Source organism: Accipiter gentilis, chromosome 9, assembly GCF_929443795.1.
Source record: "Accipiter gentilis chromosome 9, bAccGen1.1, whole genome shotgun sequence".
Lineage (NCBI taxonomy): Eukaryota > Metazoa > Chordata > Aves > Accipitriformes > Accipitridae > Astur > Astur gentilis.
This window is the reverse complement of record NC_064888.1, coordinates 41,400,543-41,418,533: the sequence shown is the minus strand read 5'-3', so window position 1 is coordinate 41,418,533 and position 17,991 is coordinate 41,400,543. Positions and strand designations below refer to the sequence as shown.

At 39.9% G+C, this 17,991-nt stretch overlaps 1 protein-coding gene across 3 annotated transcripts in view; it reads right to left on the bottom strand.

Moving 5' to 3' along the window:
* The window catches only part of DOCK1 (dedicator of cytokinesis 1), a 315,989-nt gene that overhangs the window by 13,220 nt on the left and 284,778 nt on the right, over positions 1 to 17,991 (bottom strand). For all 3 annotated transcript variants that reach the window (XM_049809511.1, XM_049809513.1, XM_049809514.1), the window contains exons 47-50: positions 15,978 to 16,115; positions 12,290 to 12,435; positions 7,790 to 7,988; positions 2,218 to 2,371 (exon numbers count right to left, since the gene is read on the bottom strand). In XM_049809511.1, the coding sequence (XP_049665468.1) occupies positions 2,218 to 2,371; positions 7,790 to 7,988; positions 12,290 to 12,435; positions 15,978 to 16,115 (637 nt within the window). The remainder of the gene's footprint in view (positions 1 to 2,217; positions 2,372 to 7,789; positions 7,989 to 12,289; positions 12,436 to 15,977; positions 16,116 to 17,991) is intronic.

The following is a 17,991-nucleotide window of genomic DNA, read 5'->3' as shown; positions in this document are numbered from 1 at the left end:
GTTTTTACGAGCGCTGCAGAGGAAACAAGGTGTGGAGGCAAGTCTACTTTAACATCTGCAATGCCCTGGACAACCTGGATGGTCACCGACTGTCCGTGCAACTCTGTCCTGCTCTGCTTCTGTCCCTTCCCCTACGTTCCCCAGCTCCTGTTACTGCTCTAATTTTCTGCAGCCCCACTGTGTTCCTACAGCCTGTACGTTGCACCTTCACAACCTCATCCTTTTGCAAGACAGCAATAATTCCCTGTAAAAGTGGACAGAGTATTTCCATCCACATGAATAGTTCATAATATACATTAACAACATATTTGCATTCAGTCTGGAAAACTGTTTAGTAGAACAACAATATTCTATAATGAAAAAAATCATTTGCCCTGACTAGCTAATCCCTCACTCAGTTTAATGAAATCCAGGAGTCATCTACCCTACTGCAGAAACAGGTATCGAACACAAACTTCAGTAATTTTCAGTCGTGTGTCAAGAAGATCTATTTGCTCCAGATCTATTAATTTTCTCCTGCTCAATTCAGCTGAACTATACCTCACTAACTCAGTCACTACACAAATAATTACTCATCATTTCTGGTTTGCTAGCATTATTCAAGGTGTTTCATCAGACTAGTATGCTCTGAATATTTATTTCTTATTGGACACGTGCCACTGAGAATATCTTTGAGCTGGTGAGAGATCAGTTAGGCGATTGTTTTTTTTTTTCACCTTAACCTGATGATCAAATTTTACACTCCATTCTCCTAAACTGCCAGCTAACAAGCAAGCAGGATTGCTTAGCAACCCATTAACTGCTTTTAGCCAATTTGTGCACTGAAATAACTGCTTTATCCTTGGAATTCCTAAAAATTTTTACCACTACAATTTCTCAAATGATTATGGACAAGTCCCGTGGATTTTGCAATAAGCTGAACCTATTTTACGTAACACCCATAAATCTCCAGCACATAGACATAAATATTCTCAGAAATACATGACAGATTCAGATACTTCTTAAAAAAAGAGATCAAGTTAGTTTTAATAAAACGTACACAGGAAGAAATAATCCAATGCAAAGACTATCTTTTGCAGGAGTATAGATACTCTGCTTCTCTGTAATTCAAGTTGTTAGCGTACTGGTAGTTTCCAGCTACCAAAACTGTAAAGAAAGGAGAGGGTTCACCGTTATCAAAATACTTGTTTTGGGTGTCTGACTATGCAAAGGAAATGCTGCCTTCATTTGCACTTCCTTATCCCTCTTCCGCATGTTTGCAGCCAACAATTTCAAATCATTAAAACATGCCACATGCCTTTTGGAAGACAATTCTGTTGCTATAGATTTGTAGAATAAACACATTCCTGCTCACAGGACATGTATCTGCAATCGGCAACAAGAACTTTCCAAAACACTCCCTATTTAAGGCAAAAGGTTTTAAGTGTCAAAAAAAGTAAATAAAACAGTGACCTTGATAGAACAAGATTTTTTTCTTAAAACTGATCATCTATTCTCCTCTTTACTAACATTGAACGCTTGACTATTGTACTAACATTTGGGTTCATGTATCAAAAAGATCTTTTTGTTTTGTTTTTTTTCCTTGTCACATGCTAGCAACTGAAAACTCTGAATAACAGGTTTTGGAAAATAGCACTGTAAAAGAAATAGGTGTTGTATTATAACCAGTTTTGCAATAGGGTTTCCTGAAGATGGAAGCAAACAGATGCGATTTTACAGAAAAACTGAGTGATAGGTGTCAACGTCAAACAACAAATACATCAAAAAGACTGACTTTTTTCCCCCCTTCTGGCTTGTACTCACTATGTAGGAAATAAGTTCTTTTAAGGTATAATTACATGAACAGATTATTTTTTCAGCCTTTATGCTCCAAAACACCCTAAATCCAATACAGAATCAAGTACAACACTAATTTTTGACAGTTACTCTATACCTAAGTAATTGTTAATGATTACTTGAAAAGAAACTTTCTCAATGCAACAATTCTGCTTGCTTTTGTAAAATGTTGAAATAATTTTGCTGGCAAAGGCAAGGCGCATGACATTAAGAGGCAAGTTCTTGTTCCTGCAAGCAATCCCATGGTGATGGCAGAAGGACTAACTCAAAGACCTCAAACCAAGGCATATGTAATGCTCGGGAAAGACATGTCCCCACCAGCAGTGATTTTTGCATAAAATATTCTAGGAAAATAACATGTAATTAAAATTAAAGACTTACTGGACTGTATGCTGAAAGAAAGTTTTGTCCGTGGAGTTATTGGGGGTGGTGTCACTTGGGAGCTGGGAGGTGATGGAGAGACGGAGAAACGTCTTTCACTTGAAATGACGTTTATGACTTGGCTTTTTGGTCTCTGTGGTCTTAGCGGGCTGATCTGCACAGGGACAAAACCAGTGAGAGAGTAAAGCAATACATGTTGTTACTGAGCAGCAGACCTTGGGATTGCTACATTTTCCCCACTACCTCCTAAAGAGTAATAGGGCAATGATAACATACAACATTTCTGATTTAATGCAGTATTTCACAGCAGCAAATGTTTTTGCCTTCTCCCCAGGAATCGCAATGAGACTTAATGCACACACCTTCCCGTAGCCTGGCATATTTTTCTGAAGCAATGAGCCAATTCCCCAAACACTTGCTTAGTAACAGCTCAGGAAGTCTGTATCCTTACACAAGATTATACAGCATTCAAAATATTTTCTTTCTTCTCATGGGGCTCTACTTCCCTGTTAAAATTTATCTCTTTAATTGTTTGCATGGTGAAACTCTCTTCTGAGGAAGACATCATCTGTCCAGAAAAGCTTTCTTGATGGTGCCTGTTTGTGCTTATATTTAATTCACTGAAATATCCCAATTGTTTTGCTTGAGCTGCTTCATAGTCCACTTACATTTTCCATCAGAAATCCTGAAATGATACTTGGATTCTGATGGGCAACTGTTGCCTTTGTTAAGGCGATTCCCTTTACTGAGTTTAATTCTGAGCTTTCCTGTTGTTACCCGTCCACCAGCCCCCCTATTTCTAGTAATCGCAGTGAAGAAAGGAATTTTTTATTTCTAAGAGGTCACCGAAAATGGAGCAGCAGCCTGAAGTTAAGAGGGGAATTACATCCAAGGTGCTGCATTAAGACAAAACAGAAACCGCCAGCAGCAATTCACGCTTTTTCGAAGAATTTTGTTATTTCACAATGTTTTTTTAGAAAGCATGTTGTGAAGGAGAAATCTAAAATGAGGTATCAGTGCTTCCTTTTATTTTCAGAAAACAAATCCTAAAAGGGTTTGCATAAAAGGCTGTGCCTCTGAGACCCTTCTACATGAAATGAGTGACCATAAAGTACGTAACTTTTTTTTGAAAGTTCATCAGGACCTCAGGGTAATCTTTCAGAAATTTGGCTCATACTAAAATTCAAGTCCTAAAGACTCCAAAGGTTTCTTCTTTCAAGATCTTTTAATGCATATTTTTAGCAGAATGGATAAGCAAAGTAATCACTTTCTTAGAGGCATATAATTATAAAAAAGCAAATCAGGAAAACACACTAATTGATTAGCAAAGCTGCAATGCCAGAACCAAGAGAAAACCCAACAACTAGATTAAGTTCCCAAGTTAATCTGGTCCGTAGCTACTTATCTCAAATAAATTTTAACTTCTTCTGTGATTGACAAGCTTGGTCCTCTCCTTAAAGCTTCACAATAAATCATGGTTCTGCTAGGGAATATGAACTCTTTGGAGACCACTAATCCATAATGAACCCATTGCTAATTTTTTTTTGGTCTAATGAAAGAAAGATCAATAGTGAGTGATGTTAGGTGCCACTAAATCAATAAAATGTACAGCCTGCTATTCTGATTTCTAACACAGCTTTCAAGTGGTCTGTTAATTACCTGGCTTCAGTATTAGGTTTGCTATCAGCTCATGGAATCAAAGAACTAACAATGAGAATTTATGTTAAAGAAGTTTATGGGATGCTTAAAAGAAGATATAAATCTCTAGAAAACTATAAAGACATTACTGATAATTTTCACATACCAAAGTGCTTAATTTATCTTCTGATAAGATCATAGTAGTACAAGATCTCTGTAATTAGGCCTTGGGTTTTGATCAGTCAATAAATTCATTATGAGTACAGTGAGATTTGGAAAAAAGTATTTAAGCCGTACAACTAGACAAAACAGGCTCCAAATGCTCCTTTTTAAAGAAAATGTAAAAGCTCCATGAAATAATTCTGCAGTTTTATAATCTTCTCATGTTCTTCCATGAATGTTCATTTGATTGGAAAAAAAAAAAGTTCCTCTATAAGAAAGTCCATTGCAGTGATGGAAACATTTCGTGAAACATCATCTTTGAAGAGAGTAGCAGAGGGTCTGCAGCGATGGGAATGACTGCTCTCTGACACGCCTGCTGCACCTCTCACTTGATATTCTCTGTATCGTGCTTGCAATTACGTTGCACAAACCAATTAGTAGTGAATAACACAGGATCGAGAACAGATTCATATATAAGGTTATTGATGCATCCTTCCCTCCTGAAAGCAAACCACTGATAACTGCCTGTTTGTGGTGGGCGAAGAATAATTTAGAATACGAGTGTTGTCAGGCAACAGATAATTGTGTGTGTGGGGTGTGAATATCTGAAACGACTTTCGTCAAGCACAGGTCTGCTATTTGCCAGCTACAACTGGCACGGGCTGGTTGTGAACTGTGATGACACCTGGATGAAACAGAATGACACACACCGAACCCTCTTATCAATAAATAGACATGAGACAGAGCCAGTGATTATGAGGCTGACCACACGCTGTGCTTCGGCACATACGTTATTTTGACATATCTCACTATCCGAATCCATCGCGGGTTCTCGTTTACTCCGTCTCACCCTTCACAATTTTAAGCGGAGTTTTTCCAGGCTGCTGTGTATCCTTCAGCATCACCTTAGACCAGACTTCATCGCCCAGTCTGGCTCACGAGAACATCGTGTGAGGTGTGCCGAAAGTCATACTGAAGTCGGCACATCGGGGTCTGCCACATCACTGCTACCCACAGAGCAGAAAGAAGAAAGAAGGGCTTGATCAATCCGGTGTTGACAAATCCAAGCTGGCTGTTACTCTTTCATTCATTTTCTTGAAGGTACTTATAAATTGTCATCGTACTAAAGCAAAGCATCTCTTCTGCTGTAAAACCCCCAAGTATTTTAGAAGCTAGAACTAAGAATCCATTAGAAAATTCACCAAATAATTGAAATATTGTAATTGAATTAGCGATGGTACAAGTGAGTTCTAAAACTCTCAACAGAATGAATCCAGTAACTATAATACGAAATCTAGTAACTAATAGTAGTTTATTACTAAAATCTCGCTTTAAAAGCTCTTTAAATCTTATTATAATTTCCATTTCTAGTCAAACCTGGATTCTGACCTTTTTGGAAAAAAATAACAAAACCCCAAAAAACCAAAACCCAACAATCCTTAATTCCACACCCCCCCACACCCCCCCCCCCCCCCCCATTTCATCATCATCTGTTTTTAAGCTAGCAAACTTTCTGCTGCCAAGTTCCTAATGCAAGAGAGCTCAAAATGCCTTTTTCTTTATAAAACACAGCAGTTACAGCGCTTTGGGAGTAATTTCAACTTAGAAAGGGAACTTGCACACAGTGCAGCCCACAAAAGTAGAAGAATGGAAAAGCTGAATTCTTACCCACAAAAGATAGCAATTTCCCTTTTATATAGTTAATAGGGGACAGGTCTCCAGAGTGCAAAAATTTTAAGACAAGACAAATTTTATCTTTAAACTGCTTGACATTATCTGTACAAAATTCCTGAAGACAGCAGTGGGAATTGTACAACCACTCTTGTAAACTAATCTCAAAAGTGTTTTCTCTAGTTCAGCTACAAGAGCAAATGAACCACACTAACACCAAGCATTAAAAATTGACTTGGTCATTTTGGAGCTCATCAAGTAGTTTGCAGATACTGAAAAGGGAGAGTTTTTCTCTCACCAGTAAACTCCTTTTCATATTATCGATCTGTGGATTTCAAGAAGTTCGAAGTAACTGTAAGTAACTAATTCTGACATTTAATTGCCCTCCCTCTCTATAACCAGGGGACAATTAGTCATACCAGTCACTGACTGAAAGCTCTTGACTGGGAATAGTGGAAAACTTGAGTCAAACCATGTTGGGCTTTGCTCATTTTTGTTCTTCAGATGACAAATGGGAATATGCCTTGAAGGGTCATCATATCCCCCTTTCCAGCCAGCATTTACATTTTTCCAGTCATAAGGAATCTTCTCCAATATCCAACACCTCTCAGAGATGACAGTGACCTTGCGGTGACATCAACCAGCTCTCCAGCATCCTTGGCCGTCTCCCATCTGCTCTCATGGATTTGTGCAAGTCCAGCTGACTGAGCTGCCCTGCAATACAATTTCCTTCTCCTTCGCTAATGCTCTTCTCCCACAAGCTCTGCTAGTCCGTTTGGGGAGCTGGGACATGGGAGCGCAGGTCTTGCCATTGCAATGTTCAGGCTTAGTCAAAATACCACTGCTGCAGTGTGCAGAGTTGAATGCGTTGCATCAAAAAGACGAGACACGTGGAAATCTATGCAAAATGTATTTTCTGTCTGAAAACACTCTAAAGATGCTCACTTGGCTGGATTTGGCAAGAGGAATCTCCATTTATACAAACCAGGGCTGATCCAAAATTTACTGAAGTCAATGGAAAAACTCACTGGCTTCAAAGCAGTTTGGGTGGAAAGCCTGAGACGCACAAAAGGGTTTTTTTTTTGAGCTTTTTGCTGAGCTAATACTGGGCCTATGGCCATATCAGACAAAACAACTCTGATCTTCCAAGATGTCAGAAGACACATCTGAGAGACTAGCTCATCTCTGGATGGAAAAGGAGGAGCAAATCCAGAAAACAGAGGAACTATAGCTAAACAGCTAGGTAATATTCGGCTACCAACACCAAACAGAAAGACTTAAAGGATCTAGTCATCACAGGTCAGAGAGAATTAGTTTCGAAAGTCCAATGTAAATGACACAGCCACCAACGGAAGACTCTGCTGAGTTAAAAGTTGGCTCTACAAGTACCTGTGCAAATCTTTAAAAGAACATTACATTTATTTCTGGAGGGCACGTTTTAAACTATTGGCCTCAAAACAGGTGTCCAGGCAGAGATTTGGAGGTGACAGTTAGTTCATGCACTCCCTGCTCCAGCTTCAAAAGGCCTTACTTTCAATTTCAGAGCTAAAACTTCTCAAGTTACCTAAGCCTTTAGGAGTGTTTCAGTGAATTAAATATACGCCAAGAAGAGAGGGCTTAAGAGAGATATGCCCTGTAGTTAATATTCTTACACACAGCCACCAGTGGAACTGCTTACGATTTTCTGCTCAAAATAGCCTTTCAAGAATACGTAATTGCCATGCACGAAATGACCTTGTAACATTTCCACCAAAAAGTGTCTTGCAGTAGTCAGCTGAAATATGAGAAAACCCATCATGATCTATTGGGAACCAGAAATTCAAAAGGCTGCTAAAATGGCAGTATTTATTTTACTTAGGTTATACCATCTGTTCCTTTTATCAAATCGTCATATATAGCTTTTGGTTAAGATTTTCATAGGACATACCATGATTTTTTTACACTGTAAATAAAATCTAGATCAAACATATTAACATTGTAGCATATTCCCTTAGAGTTATTTTTGGTCTAAAAATAAACTAAATCATAAAAATCAACATTTTTATTTAAAAAGAGAAAGAACACTGCTCAGAATTAGGTAAAGCATTACTTGCAAAGTTACCGTTTCTGAAAGGATCACTGCTTCAGACTGCTGCAGAGAAATATCAGTAGATTTAAATTCTTTATCAAATATCTCTTGGTGCTTGCTGTTCCTTTTCTCCTTCTTCTTTTCTTTCTTATCTTTATCTAGGTCATCCTTGTCCAATTTATCTTGAGACCTAGAATGCATCTTTTTTGGCAGGAGGGGCTCCAGCACAAACCTAAAGAAAAGTGTTGTTGCTTAGATCAATAAAATACTATTTTCAAAACATCTAATTTTCATTTACATATTTCCCAAAGTCTCGCTTGAGTTAACAGTGCTTTGCTAATCCAGGAAAACTCATTACAGAGAAAAGGAGGGGGCAGAAGGTCATAACGATCATAATTGTCTTACAATAAAATTTACTGCAGAACTGCTGAAGAACCAGTACTGCCTATTTCCCTCCTCTGTAGTAAATTTACTGGTTTACAGCTACACAAACTCCTGAGTTTCGCTGTATGTGGTTTACATAAAAATTAGTTTCTCGTTCAGCACTCCCACTACCTACGCCGTGGCAGCACGGCCGGCGTGCCAGCAGCCGCCTGGAAACTCCAGTGGAAATCTGCACTGTACGAGTGCAGGTAAGTGTACAATGCATTGAAGAAATGTCACCCCTACTTCCCCGGCACCTTGGAGGCAGTCCTTATGTCTGCCAATGGCTTTAAGGATTTCTTTAAAAAAGAGCCAAGTCCCCAAATTTCTCCTGGACTTTTTTTCTGTTTTTTTTTTTTTGGTGGAGAAAGAGGATGTACATACTCCCCAGAGAAGGAATAACAGATAAGAAATCGTTCTGCAGAGTTGTAGTGATTTTCTGTTGAACACGCCCAACATAAATCACTTTCTAATCCTTGTAACTCATCAAAAGTACAGTACCTTTTCACAAAAGAGCAAACAATATCGCCCTTAATGCAAACGAAACACCTATACATCTCGGTACAGAGGTTTAACCACAGGCACAGGCCCCATCCCTGTCTGTAATAACACCCTGTGTGTACGTTTGATTTTGCATGCATGCGTGAGGATATACATCCATGCGAGTGTGCGCACACACCCCCCGAGACGCACACCTCTGCTCACCTACAGCACGCCCTGGTGAGGGGGAGCCAGGAGGGCTGAGCTTAGTTGTTCTGATATTAAAGATAAACTCAAGAATGAAAAATCGGGCAGATAATAACAAAGGGCAAGGTTAGTTTCCAAATAGCAGATGTATTTTCCCACCTGGAATGCTTCAAGCGTGTGGATATAGGCAGGGCTGATATACTACTACCATCAGCTCTGCAGTTTTTACAGTCCGTGACTATTTTTTTTTCTGGCTACAAAGGAAAAAAATCTTTAGCGGTTCAATGAACTTTGAAAGGCAAACTTCATTTTTTAAAGAGTCTCTATTGTGTAGGGAAGGCATTATTCTAAGTACTATTGGAACTCTTTTTAGTTAATTTTCACTCAGTAATTTAAAGGAATCTCTCTTATCTCACCTTTTTTTTAATGACTAGTTTAAATAAAAGTTAAAGAGATATTTTTCTCTTAACGAGCTAAAATATTCTTAGCTAGACAAAGTATTTTCTAATTTACTTTGTATTATAAACTAAACAAACTACTAAAATCATACCTTAGTCAAAATAACACTGACAGATTTTAAGCGGATGTCTCAAATCATCACATTACAAAACCGAAGCCAAACCAAAAATCCCCAAACAAAGAAACCAGCTTACTTTCTAACACTGGAAAAGTATTTACTATGCCATGGGGATGCATGCACGTACAGGACACAATTTTTGCTGTGAAAAACTGGAGGATTCATATTTCAGGCAATTTGCAGTGAAGTTATCCTAATCATCTCCATAAGCAGCAATATCCAGCAGCAATATCCAAAATGATTATTATTTTTGTTGTTGTTTGAAGCACTAAGGGCCCTTCAGTTTTCAGCCTAAGTCAGCTCATTTGATGGAAAGATGCTCAAACCGGTACCTGCGGCAACGACCCCTGAGCCATTACTCTCATAACCAAAGCCAAAACCACACGGGTTGGGAGACAAAACTGCAAGCTTTTTCATCCCATTTAACAGGTAGGGAAAAGGGAGGGCAATGACTTGCCCGGGGCCACAAAGCACATCATTGCCAAAGCCCAGACCAGAAGACAGCTCTCCTGACACCGTTTTAGCCATCTGCATTGTCTATTTTAGCCGCTTCTGCTGCCTCACAGGCTGACTGCAAGTTTACAAGAAGAATTGCCATTCTTCAGACAAGGATTAATTGCTTCCCTTCCAGGCATTACTATTATTAGTACTATTAATTATTTGCATGCTATGTATCGGTGATAAAATGGGCTAGCACGCCATGCTCCTACTTGAGGTACATTAGGATTTCCAGCAGATGGCAAAACACAGGCACAGTGGGACTTCCCCACTTCCAACCACTGCTTGTAAGTGCTCAGGTTTGTACTTCTAAGTCCCGTGTTAAGCAGTGAGTAAACCCAAGGTCCTTTTTTTAAAGTCAGAGTTTTATTTATACATAAAGTTGGGAGTTGTAAAACACATGCTATGTCAACTGCTTTGAGTTTTTGCTGTTTAAAAGCAGGAGAAGCTGGAGATGGCATAAAATGTAAGTTGGGTGATCTGGGCAAGACAGTCTGTCGGCTCCATTTTTAATTCTTCTTCTTAGCTTCATCTCTAATCTCAGAATTAACATGTGAAGAGGGGGAAGTGGAAAGTAGGAGAGGACAACTGACCATAAACCCAGTCAACTACGGTAGGTACATGGGTGAACTTCTTCCAAGTTAGTAGTGACAAACCATCCACATGATTTTTACAGTCATTTGAATTTTTCAGGTCTTCCATTATGGTATTTACATCCAATGATTTTTCTATTCCTGCTCCACTGATCAAGCAAATGAGCATTTTTTTCAGGTCTTCTCAGTGATCATAGTTGTTCATTATATTTTCCTCACATGTATTCCAGCTGTACTGCCCCGGGCTTGGAGCAGAAGCTGAGCTGCACCGTGATCTTTGGGAGGTTTTTTTTTACTATACATACTGAGTAGACTCATGACATCCTCCAAAACTGCTAAGTGATACCTGCCACAACAAAGCTGGGACGGAGATGCAAAAAATTAAGAAAATAGCATCCAATGGAGAAGGAAAAATACATATAATGATTTTGAATGCAAAAAGAGAAAGAGGTAGAGGAAGGCAGGGAAAGAATTAGTATTTTTCTTCTGAGAGAAAAGAAAGTTGCCCACTAACTTGGGATAGTAGTTATCCCCAAGTTCCAGCAAGACAACTTTCACGGATGCGTTAGTCAAAATGCATTATTGTCTCTGCTGTCCTACATTTATATCAACATGACTCATTGCGTATATGTTACAGAGGGTAATGTAATGAGACCTGAATTGTGCTCTGTTTGGCGCTCTTCCCAATGGGTAAATAAACTGTTTGTAATCAAGGTAAGTATCATGTTGGTCCTTAGGTGCTGGATTTCATTTTACTTGATGCTTTTACTCTCTAGTCAGGTAATAACTGTCTCTGAAGGTGCACAAGGGACACTAACGTTTCTAGCACATCCCTGTAAGTTAGCAGCCCTTCAGGAGGCTTTTTAGAAACTGCCGCCTTGGTCAAATACTGAGTTTCTGGATTATGGGAATGTCTAGGGGGAGTAAGAGGGAGAAGGGACTTCTGAGGCTGCGCGGAAACCCCAGAAAGAAAACAGATTATTTTGTTCTTTTGAGGGATGCAACTGTGAGACAGGGCATATCAACAGAATTCCCAGGTCTCATGTGAAATATCCTGATAAGTCTTGAAGTAGAGTCTTGCCATAAGCAGCTTTTCCCCTGGCAGCAAAAGTGAGAAGAAATGATTGAGCAGTTAGCTAATCCCTTCCTCCTCCCAAGCTCCACCTGTTTACCGCGACAGGACCAGCTGAACACACATCTCATCACTGACTTTCCGAAAGATGTATTGCAACAATTATAGTTGCAATACTTTACAAGGGGATAATTTACCTCCTGTTTGTTTGGGGGACTTTGTTTGCATGCTTAGGGGGTTTTCTTTAACTTTGTTTTAAAGATGACCAAGAAGAGCATCATATTTATTTTGGTTAAAAAACCCCACGAGGAATGTATCTTGAGATAGATGTCTATATAGGTTGGTTTTTTTTAGCCAATATTAGGCTGTCGCATAAAAGCACCATCCCCACCCCACGCTAGTTACTCATACCTTGGTGTCACCTTAATGTTTGTGGGGTATTACGATGAACCAAATCTGGAATAAAATACAGCGGGAAAAGACCCAACCAAAAATCCCACAGGTCCTGATGAGATCAAACAAACGCCATGCTCCCACATGGAGGAGCCAGTAGGATCGGAAGGAGTAACACCGTGATAGCACTGAGATCTGGAGCGGGGTGGTGACAATCCTCAAAACCTATAGACGTGCACCCCAAATCATGCTTTACAGACATAAGCCCCGAATGAGTATTTCTTACACACCCATCCGAGCCAGGTCGAGAAGGTGTGCTGTCCGAGGAGATGGAAGACACTGATGCAACGGAGAGGGGTCTTGAAGACGACGGCATCGTGAAGGATCTCACCATAGACCGTGGCCGACTGCCTCGTCTATCATCCAGGCTTGAAAGCTGCAATAAAGAAATAGAAGATCTTACTTCTTAAATCATAATATAGCTGATATCTGGTTGCTAAAAGTAATGTGGAAAGATTTGACGTTTTTTTCTTCCATTACACTATACATTAACCACAAAGAAACAAATTCTAAAGAAAATCCATTTAAAGGACTAGGAAGAAATATTTAGGTCCTCATAGGCACATGTATAATTTTAAACATATTCCAATAATTCATTTGTTTCAATGGTATTTACAAGCTTCTTAACATGTGGGTTTTAAAAAAGGAGTTTTCTACAAATAACTTTTTTTTCCAATCCATCTCTGCAACCGAAGTGACTGCCCTGTCAGTATATTTTAAAAAAAAAAAAAAAGAAAAAAACCCACTAAGAGGAACTTTACGTCAAGAGAGCCAATTTACAGAGTGACATCTAGGTTAAGAAGAAAATATATGAAAGATTTTTTTGTTTGTTTCAGACAATTTCATAGTTCTGAATATTTATACAAGCTTTGTTAGTCATTAATAACTGATATATGCATAAAATAATTGAACTCTTTCAGTCAACAAATAAGAATCTCATGCTGTTTAATTACAGGTATATTTTCCACCCTGTCAAGTACTGGTAAATTGGCCTTGTACAAGGAAGGCAGAAGCGATAAAACTCCATCAATCCTGACAATTCTTACTGGTGGGTAGAGTGAAATTAGAAAGATAACACCACCTGCGTATGACTTTCCAGTCATCTCCCTGATGATGTAAATGTATATTATTGAAGTGACTGACATGCAAGTATCATTAATGTCAATTATTCCTGTTCTCCTTGGGAATAAATTACTATTTGAACTTTTCTCTTCCTAAATATATTAGCAAGACGGGATCTGAAGGACTACAAATGGAACACCACTTCGAAGGATACCACAAAGGCTGGCACATTCCATGTAAGATCACAGTGTTCCCATTAAAAAAAAAAAAAAAGTTAATCTCTGAAGGAAGGCCTGTCATAAAATACAACAGGATACTTCACTGGCACGTACAATTCCGCTGAGGATTCGGGCGCTCAGAGCACGTCACTTGGCACGTTTTGGCTGCCCTGCCTGCTGCGGCACCTTTCCTGCCGCGTCCTTAGCCTGGGATGCTCCGGCTCTCACCGAGCAGACAGCTGAAGCTCTCCCTCACCATATCCCACATCATCCACTCTTCAGAATAAACCTCTGTGGGATTCTCCAGAGGTAATTTGGAAACAAATTCACACCCTGCTTATATTGATGTGATTGGCGTAACATCCGTAAACTCAGTGGCACGCATCCATTAGTGACCACGATCAGAACTGGGTGAGGAGGGTGCTGGTTTAAGGCTGTTCAGATGTATCTCGGTCGCTTCATTCCTTTTAGAATGGGTTTAGTGACTGCTGCTCATCTAGGGGCAGAAGTAAAACTGGAGAACTTGTCATTGTTATCAATTTCTTTTTTTCTATTTTTTTCAATCTTTTATTTCTTAATTTACTAAGGACTAGATTGTGATGGAGCTCCCATCTGATATTCTGGCCCTGGAGGGTTTAAGGATGGGAAGAGAGCAAGGGCATGGGGAGGTGATCTCCTCTCTTTGCTTTTGTGCTTCAGACACCGAGTTTTCAGGCACAAGGCAAAACCCACAACTGCAGATGTTTTTAGCCCCATGGCTGCAGACGTAACGTTGAAAATCTGAGCCCACGGAGTAGTATCCACCTCAATACATACACGAATTGATGCGGTACCTGCAAAAACGATGACCCAACCCCAACTGGGGCAACCATGCCATTAGGTGTTTTCATCAGGAAGCCGCCACTGACTTGCAGGGAAGCACCTGCCATTTGGTAACACGTCCTTCGCCTGCTGGGACCTGCTAACTGGCTCTCTTATTAAAAGGCAGTTAATGGGATTACAGTGCGAGGTCCTTATCTGCTTCCAGGGTGCCAGGGAAAGGCGGGGATGGAGATGAGACGGCAGTCCAAGGTGCAGGCTGGCAAGCTGGCTTTCCTGCGCCATGCCCCAATAATTAATGGTCTGCTGGTGATTTCTTTTGGTTTTAGATGGCTTTTGCTGACAGAATGTGGATCTGTGTAATCTTAAAGATCTCTGCCATCTTAAATAAATCACTGCTTTTCAAGATCATTTGGTTTTCATACCAGTCCTTTTTGTGGGAAATGGTTTCTGGTATAGGATAGTCTTGAGTCCAGTTTGGGGAAAATGTGTATTGTCCTAAGTGATACCTCACTGTTTGCTCTTCTGGAGGTAAAATTTTCTCTAAAAATCAGGTAAGTGCTATAGCTTGAAGCCCACTTCTGTATCCTGAACCACCAAGCAGGAGAGGAGCCACAACTCAACTCGCCATCACAGGGGCCTGTGGGAGGGAGATGACTGTGTGCCGGGTCATAGAACCATCAAACAGTTTGGGTTGGAAGGGAGCTTGAAAATCATCTAGTTCCAACCCCCTGCCATGGGCAGGGACACCTTCCACCAGACCAGGTTGCTCCAAGCCCCATCTCAGCAGCATACGCACGATATGCTGACTACCTCTGCGTTAAAGGACATATGGGTCTTTTCTGGTAAATATATGTGCTTTATTTTCTGGAGCAGTGAGAAGGTATGTACTGCATATGCAAGTTTCACGTACTGCTGTCGTTTCACAAATAAACCTAGAAATTATAGCATGTTTACAACACCGCTGTCAGGACTACCAGTAGACAGAGATAAAGCACACCCTGGCAGCCTTCAATATATTATTAGGACATCAGCTCTGAATAGTCAGTCCTAGAGCAACTCCAACCACTTACATCTCGGGTTTTTAAATAATTTTAAAACCCGATCATATAATAGCACCCAATCCACACGGCTTTTGACTGAATTATCAATTATATTCTGAATTACAAAGCTGTATGCTGGCTTTTGGCCCGCATTCCCGATGAGTAACACTCCAATTAAAAGCAGAACAAAACCCCACTGGAAACACCGCCCAATTCTTGGCTGTGCCTTGAAGATGAAGCAGCCACTGAAAACAGCTTGTTGGAATGAGAAAAGCCTGAACTCCAGCACTACTAAATCTCATTAAGTAGCAGCTATCTTTTTACTGCCTGCCTACCTTTAGGGTGGTGCCAGAGTATGTCAGACTGCACGCTACCGTAGAGCAGCACAGCCCTCACATCTCAAAAGGAATTATATCTACGGAAAGGTGACATTCAGCTCTAGAAAAATCATGCTATAGTGGCAATTTTTTTTTTTTTTAAACTAAATTCCTTAAAAATGGAATATCAAAGAATTATCTTGACTTTCAAGGAACAGATTCTGGCAATTTAGAAATCGTTCCCATGCTAGAACATGAAAGCACCAAGGCTTTCTGAACATCTCTTACGGAATCTGCTCAGTATTTAATAATTTGATGACCACTGAGAACGCCCAGGCAATGCTGCATCAACACTGCTTTTTTTTAATCAGTGGGAATTACAACAGAGGAATACCCAGTTGCCCGTAATTTAAAGAACTTCCACGTATTTAGGAAACATAAAGTTAGCAGGTAACTTACGACAGCGCGGACCCCGTACTGTTTTTCCACTTTGTCTTTCAGCTGCCTGAAGCAAGCCTCCATCCGCTCGTGGAACGGCCGCAGAGCCTCCGTCACCTTCTCCCCGTGGATCCGGATCCCTTCTGCCAGGAACGGGATCTGGAAAGCAGAGTTACGCTGCTTCAGCCTGCCCAGTCCTTCCTAAGCGAAGGGTTAGGGCAAGAATCCCACATATGTTGCAAGAGGAGTAAAAGATCTCATGGAAGAATAATAATAATAATATAACAACAGCAATAATAATCATTCATTGCATATGAAGCACAACATAGTAAAAAAGAATCTAAAATTCTGTTATACATGATGTCCTTTTTTCTCTGTTAACCAAAGTCCTTTAAAATGAATACACCCATAGTTCTGTCCAGTAATCATATGCTGGAGGCAGAGATGAATTTATCAGATAGCACAAATATTCCTGTGATGTTATATTCACAGGCCCCCATACACGCTGTACTTTAAAATGGCAAACTGATGAATGATGACTCTCATGCTGGGTTATTAGTATCAGTCCTTTCCCAGTTTCATGAGAATAAAACCTTGAAGGAGAAAATACTTGGATGTCTTCTAAAATAAATGCTAGTTCTAAAACTGCAAATGAGCTACATCCTTGGACATGTATATACAGCAGAGCAGTATTTATTAATAAAACATATAGTTTTATATACTATACATTTCTCCCTAGAAAAATAGTTTTATTTTCTTTGGGAACAAAACAGAAGAGAAAAAATTAGATTAATTCTCTTCTGTAATTGAAAATAATCATTTATCTTCAAGGCTTCTGTCACAAGATATCCATGCCAACACAGGATTATATAATTAGTTCATCGTGTGGAGGTGTAGCTGACCTTTTAAAATGTTTTAAGAGAGACATTTTCATTCCCACAGCTATCCAGACACACTATTAGAGTTTTCTACCTCCAGCTTAGGAAAAATATTTCCTCTTCCAGGTCCGTTTCAGCCTACACAGTGCTCTGATTCTAACTTAGATATTCTCTGCAGCAATCAAGCTAAGAGGCTTCTTCTTAATAATTTATAATTAAATCATAATACTGATTAAACCCAGATTTTTCTAATAAGACTGAGCAGCAATCAGAAGGAGTAGCTTTATTAGTAAGGAGAATAATAAATACACAGATGAATTACAGATGAACAAACTCAAGAAATCTTATCAAGACGATTCTCTGTGATTTGGCACTATTTAAATGGGCACAGCTTCTTTTCCTAAAGGCTACAAAGAGGAGTAAGAATGACCATTTTTTTTACTGTAGCCACATCTATTTATAGTCATATGGATTTGCACGCTACAAAAATTAAACATTAAAATCAGAAGACTTTCCTGCTCTGAACAAGTAAATGAATTTCCAAATTTTCATAATTATCAGGCCACACTGTGACCCTCCCATTTTGCAGGGCTAAGTGGTCACTTGGCTCATCTATTTAAAAGAACCTGCTGACTTTTTAAATGGATTCTTTTAAAAAAATCGAATTACCAAGATGAAGTACACGTGGGGTCTGAAGCTTCAGCTCTTGAGATAATTTTTACAAGCAGAAAATGCACTAATGAGCCTGTCCTAGGGATTAGCCATCTCCAATCTAGAAAATCAAGCAATAGGAAGGAAATTACATCTTTTTGTAGGGAAAAGTCCCCGTCAGGAAAAAAATGTAGGTGCTTCCTTCTGTGCCCCAAACGGAAGGCGCTAAGGAGGGTTCCACTGTTGGTGTACACCAGGTGTGTGCAACCGGCCGTGGAGAGCTTTGGGCACTTGGAGAAGCAAAATAATAGGAAGGCTGATGGCCAGGTCTGCTGGGTTGGGTTGGGAGAAGGTGAGCACCTAAAGGCTGGTGGCCTCCGGGTACAAGAACTGTCGAGTCAAGAGCTGGAGGAACAGGCAAGAGGAGGCACCAGCTAGACGGGAATGAAAGACGACCAGAAACCACAGAAGGCGGCGGCTTGGTATTCCTTAACAGAAGCTGAATT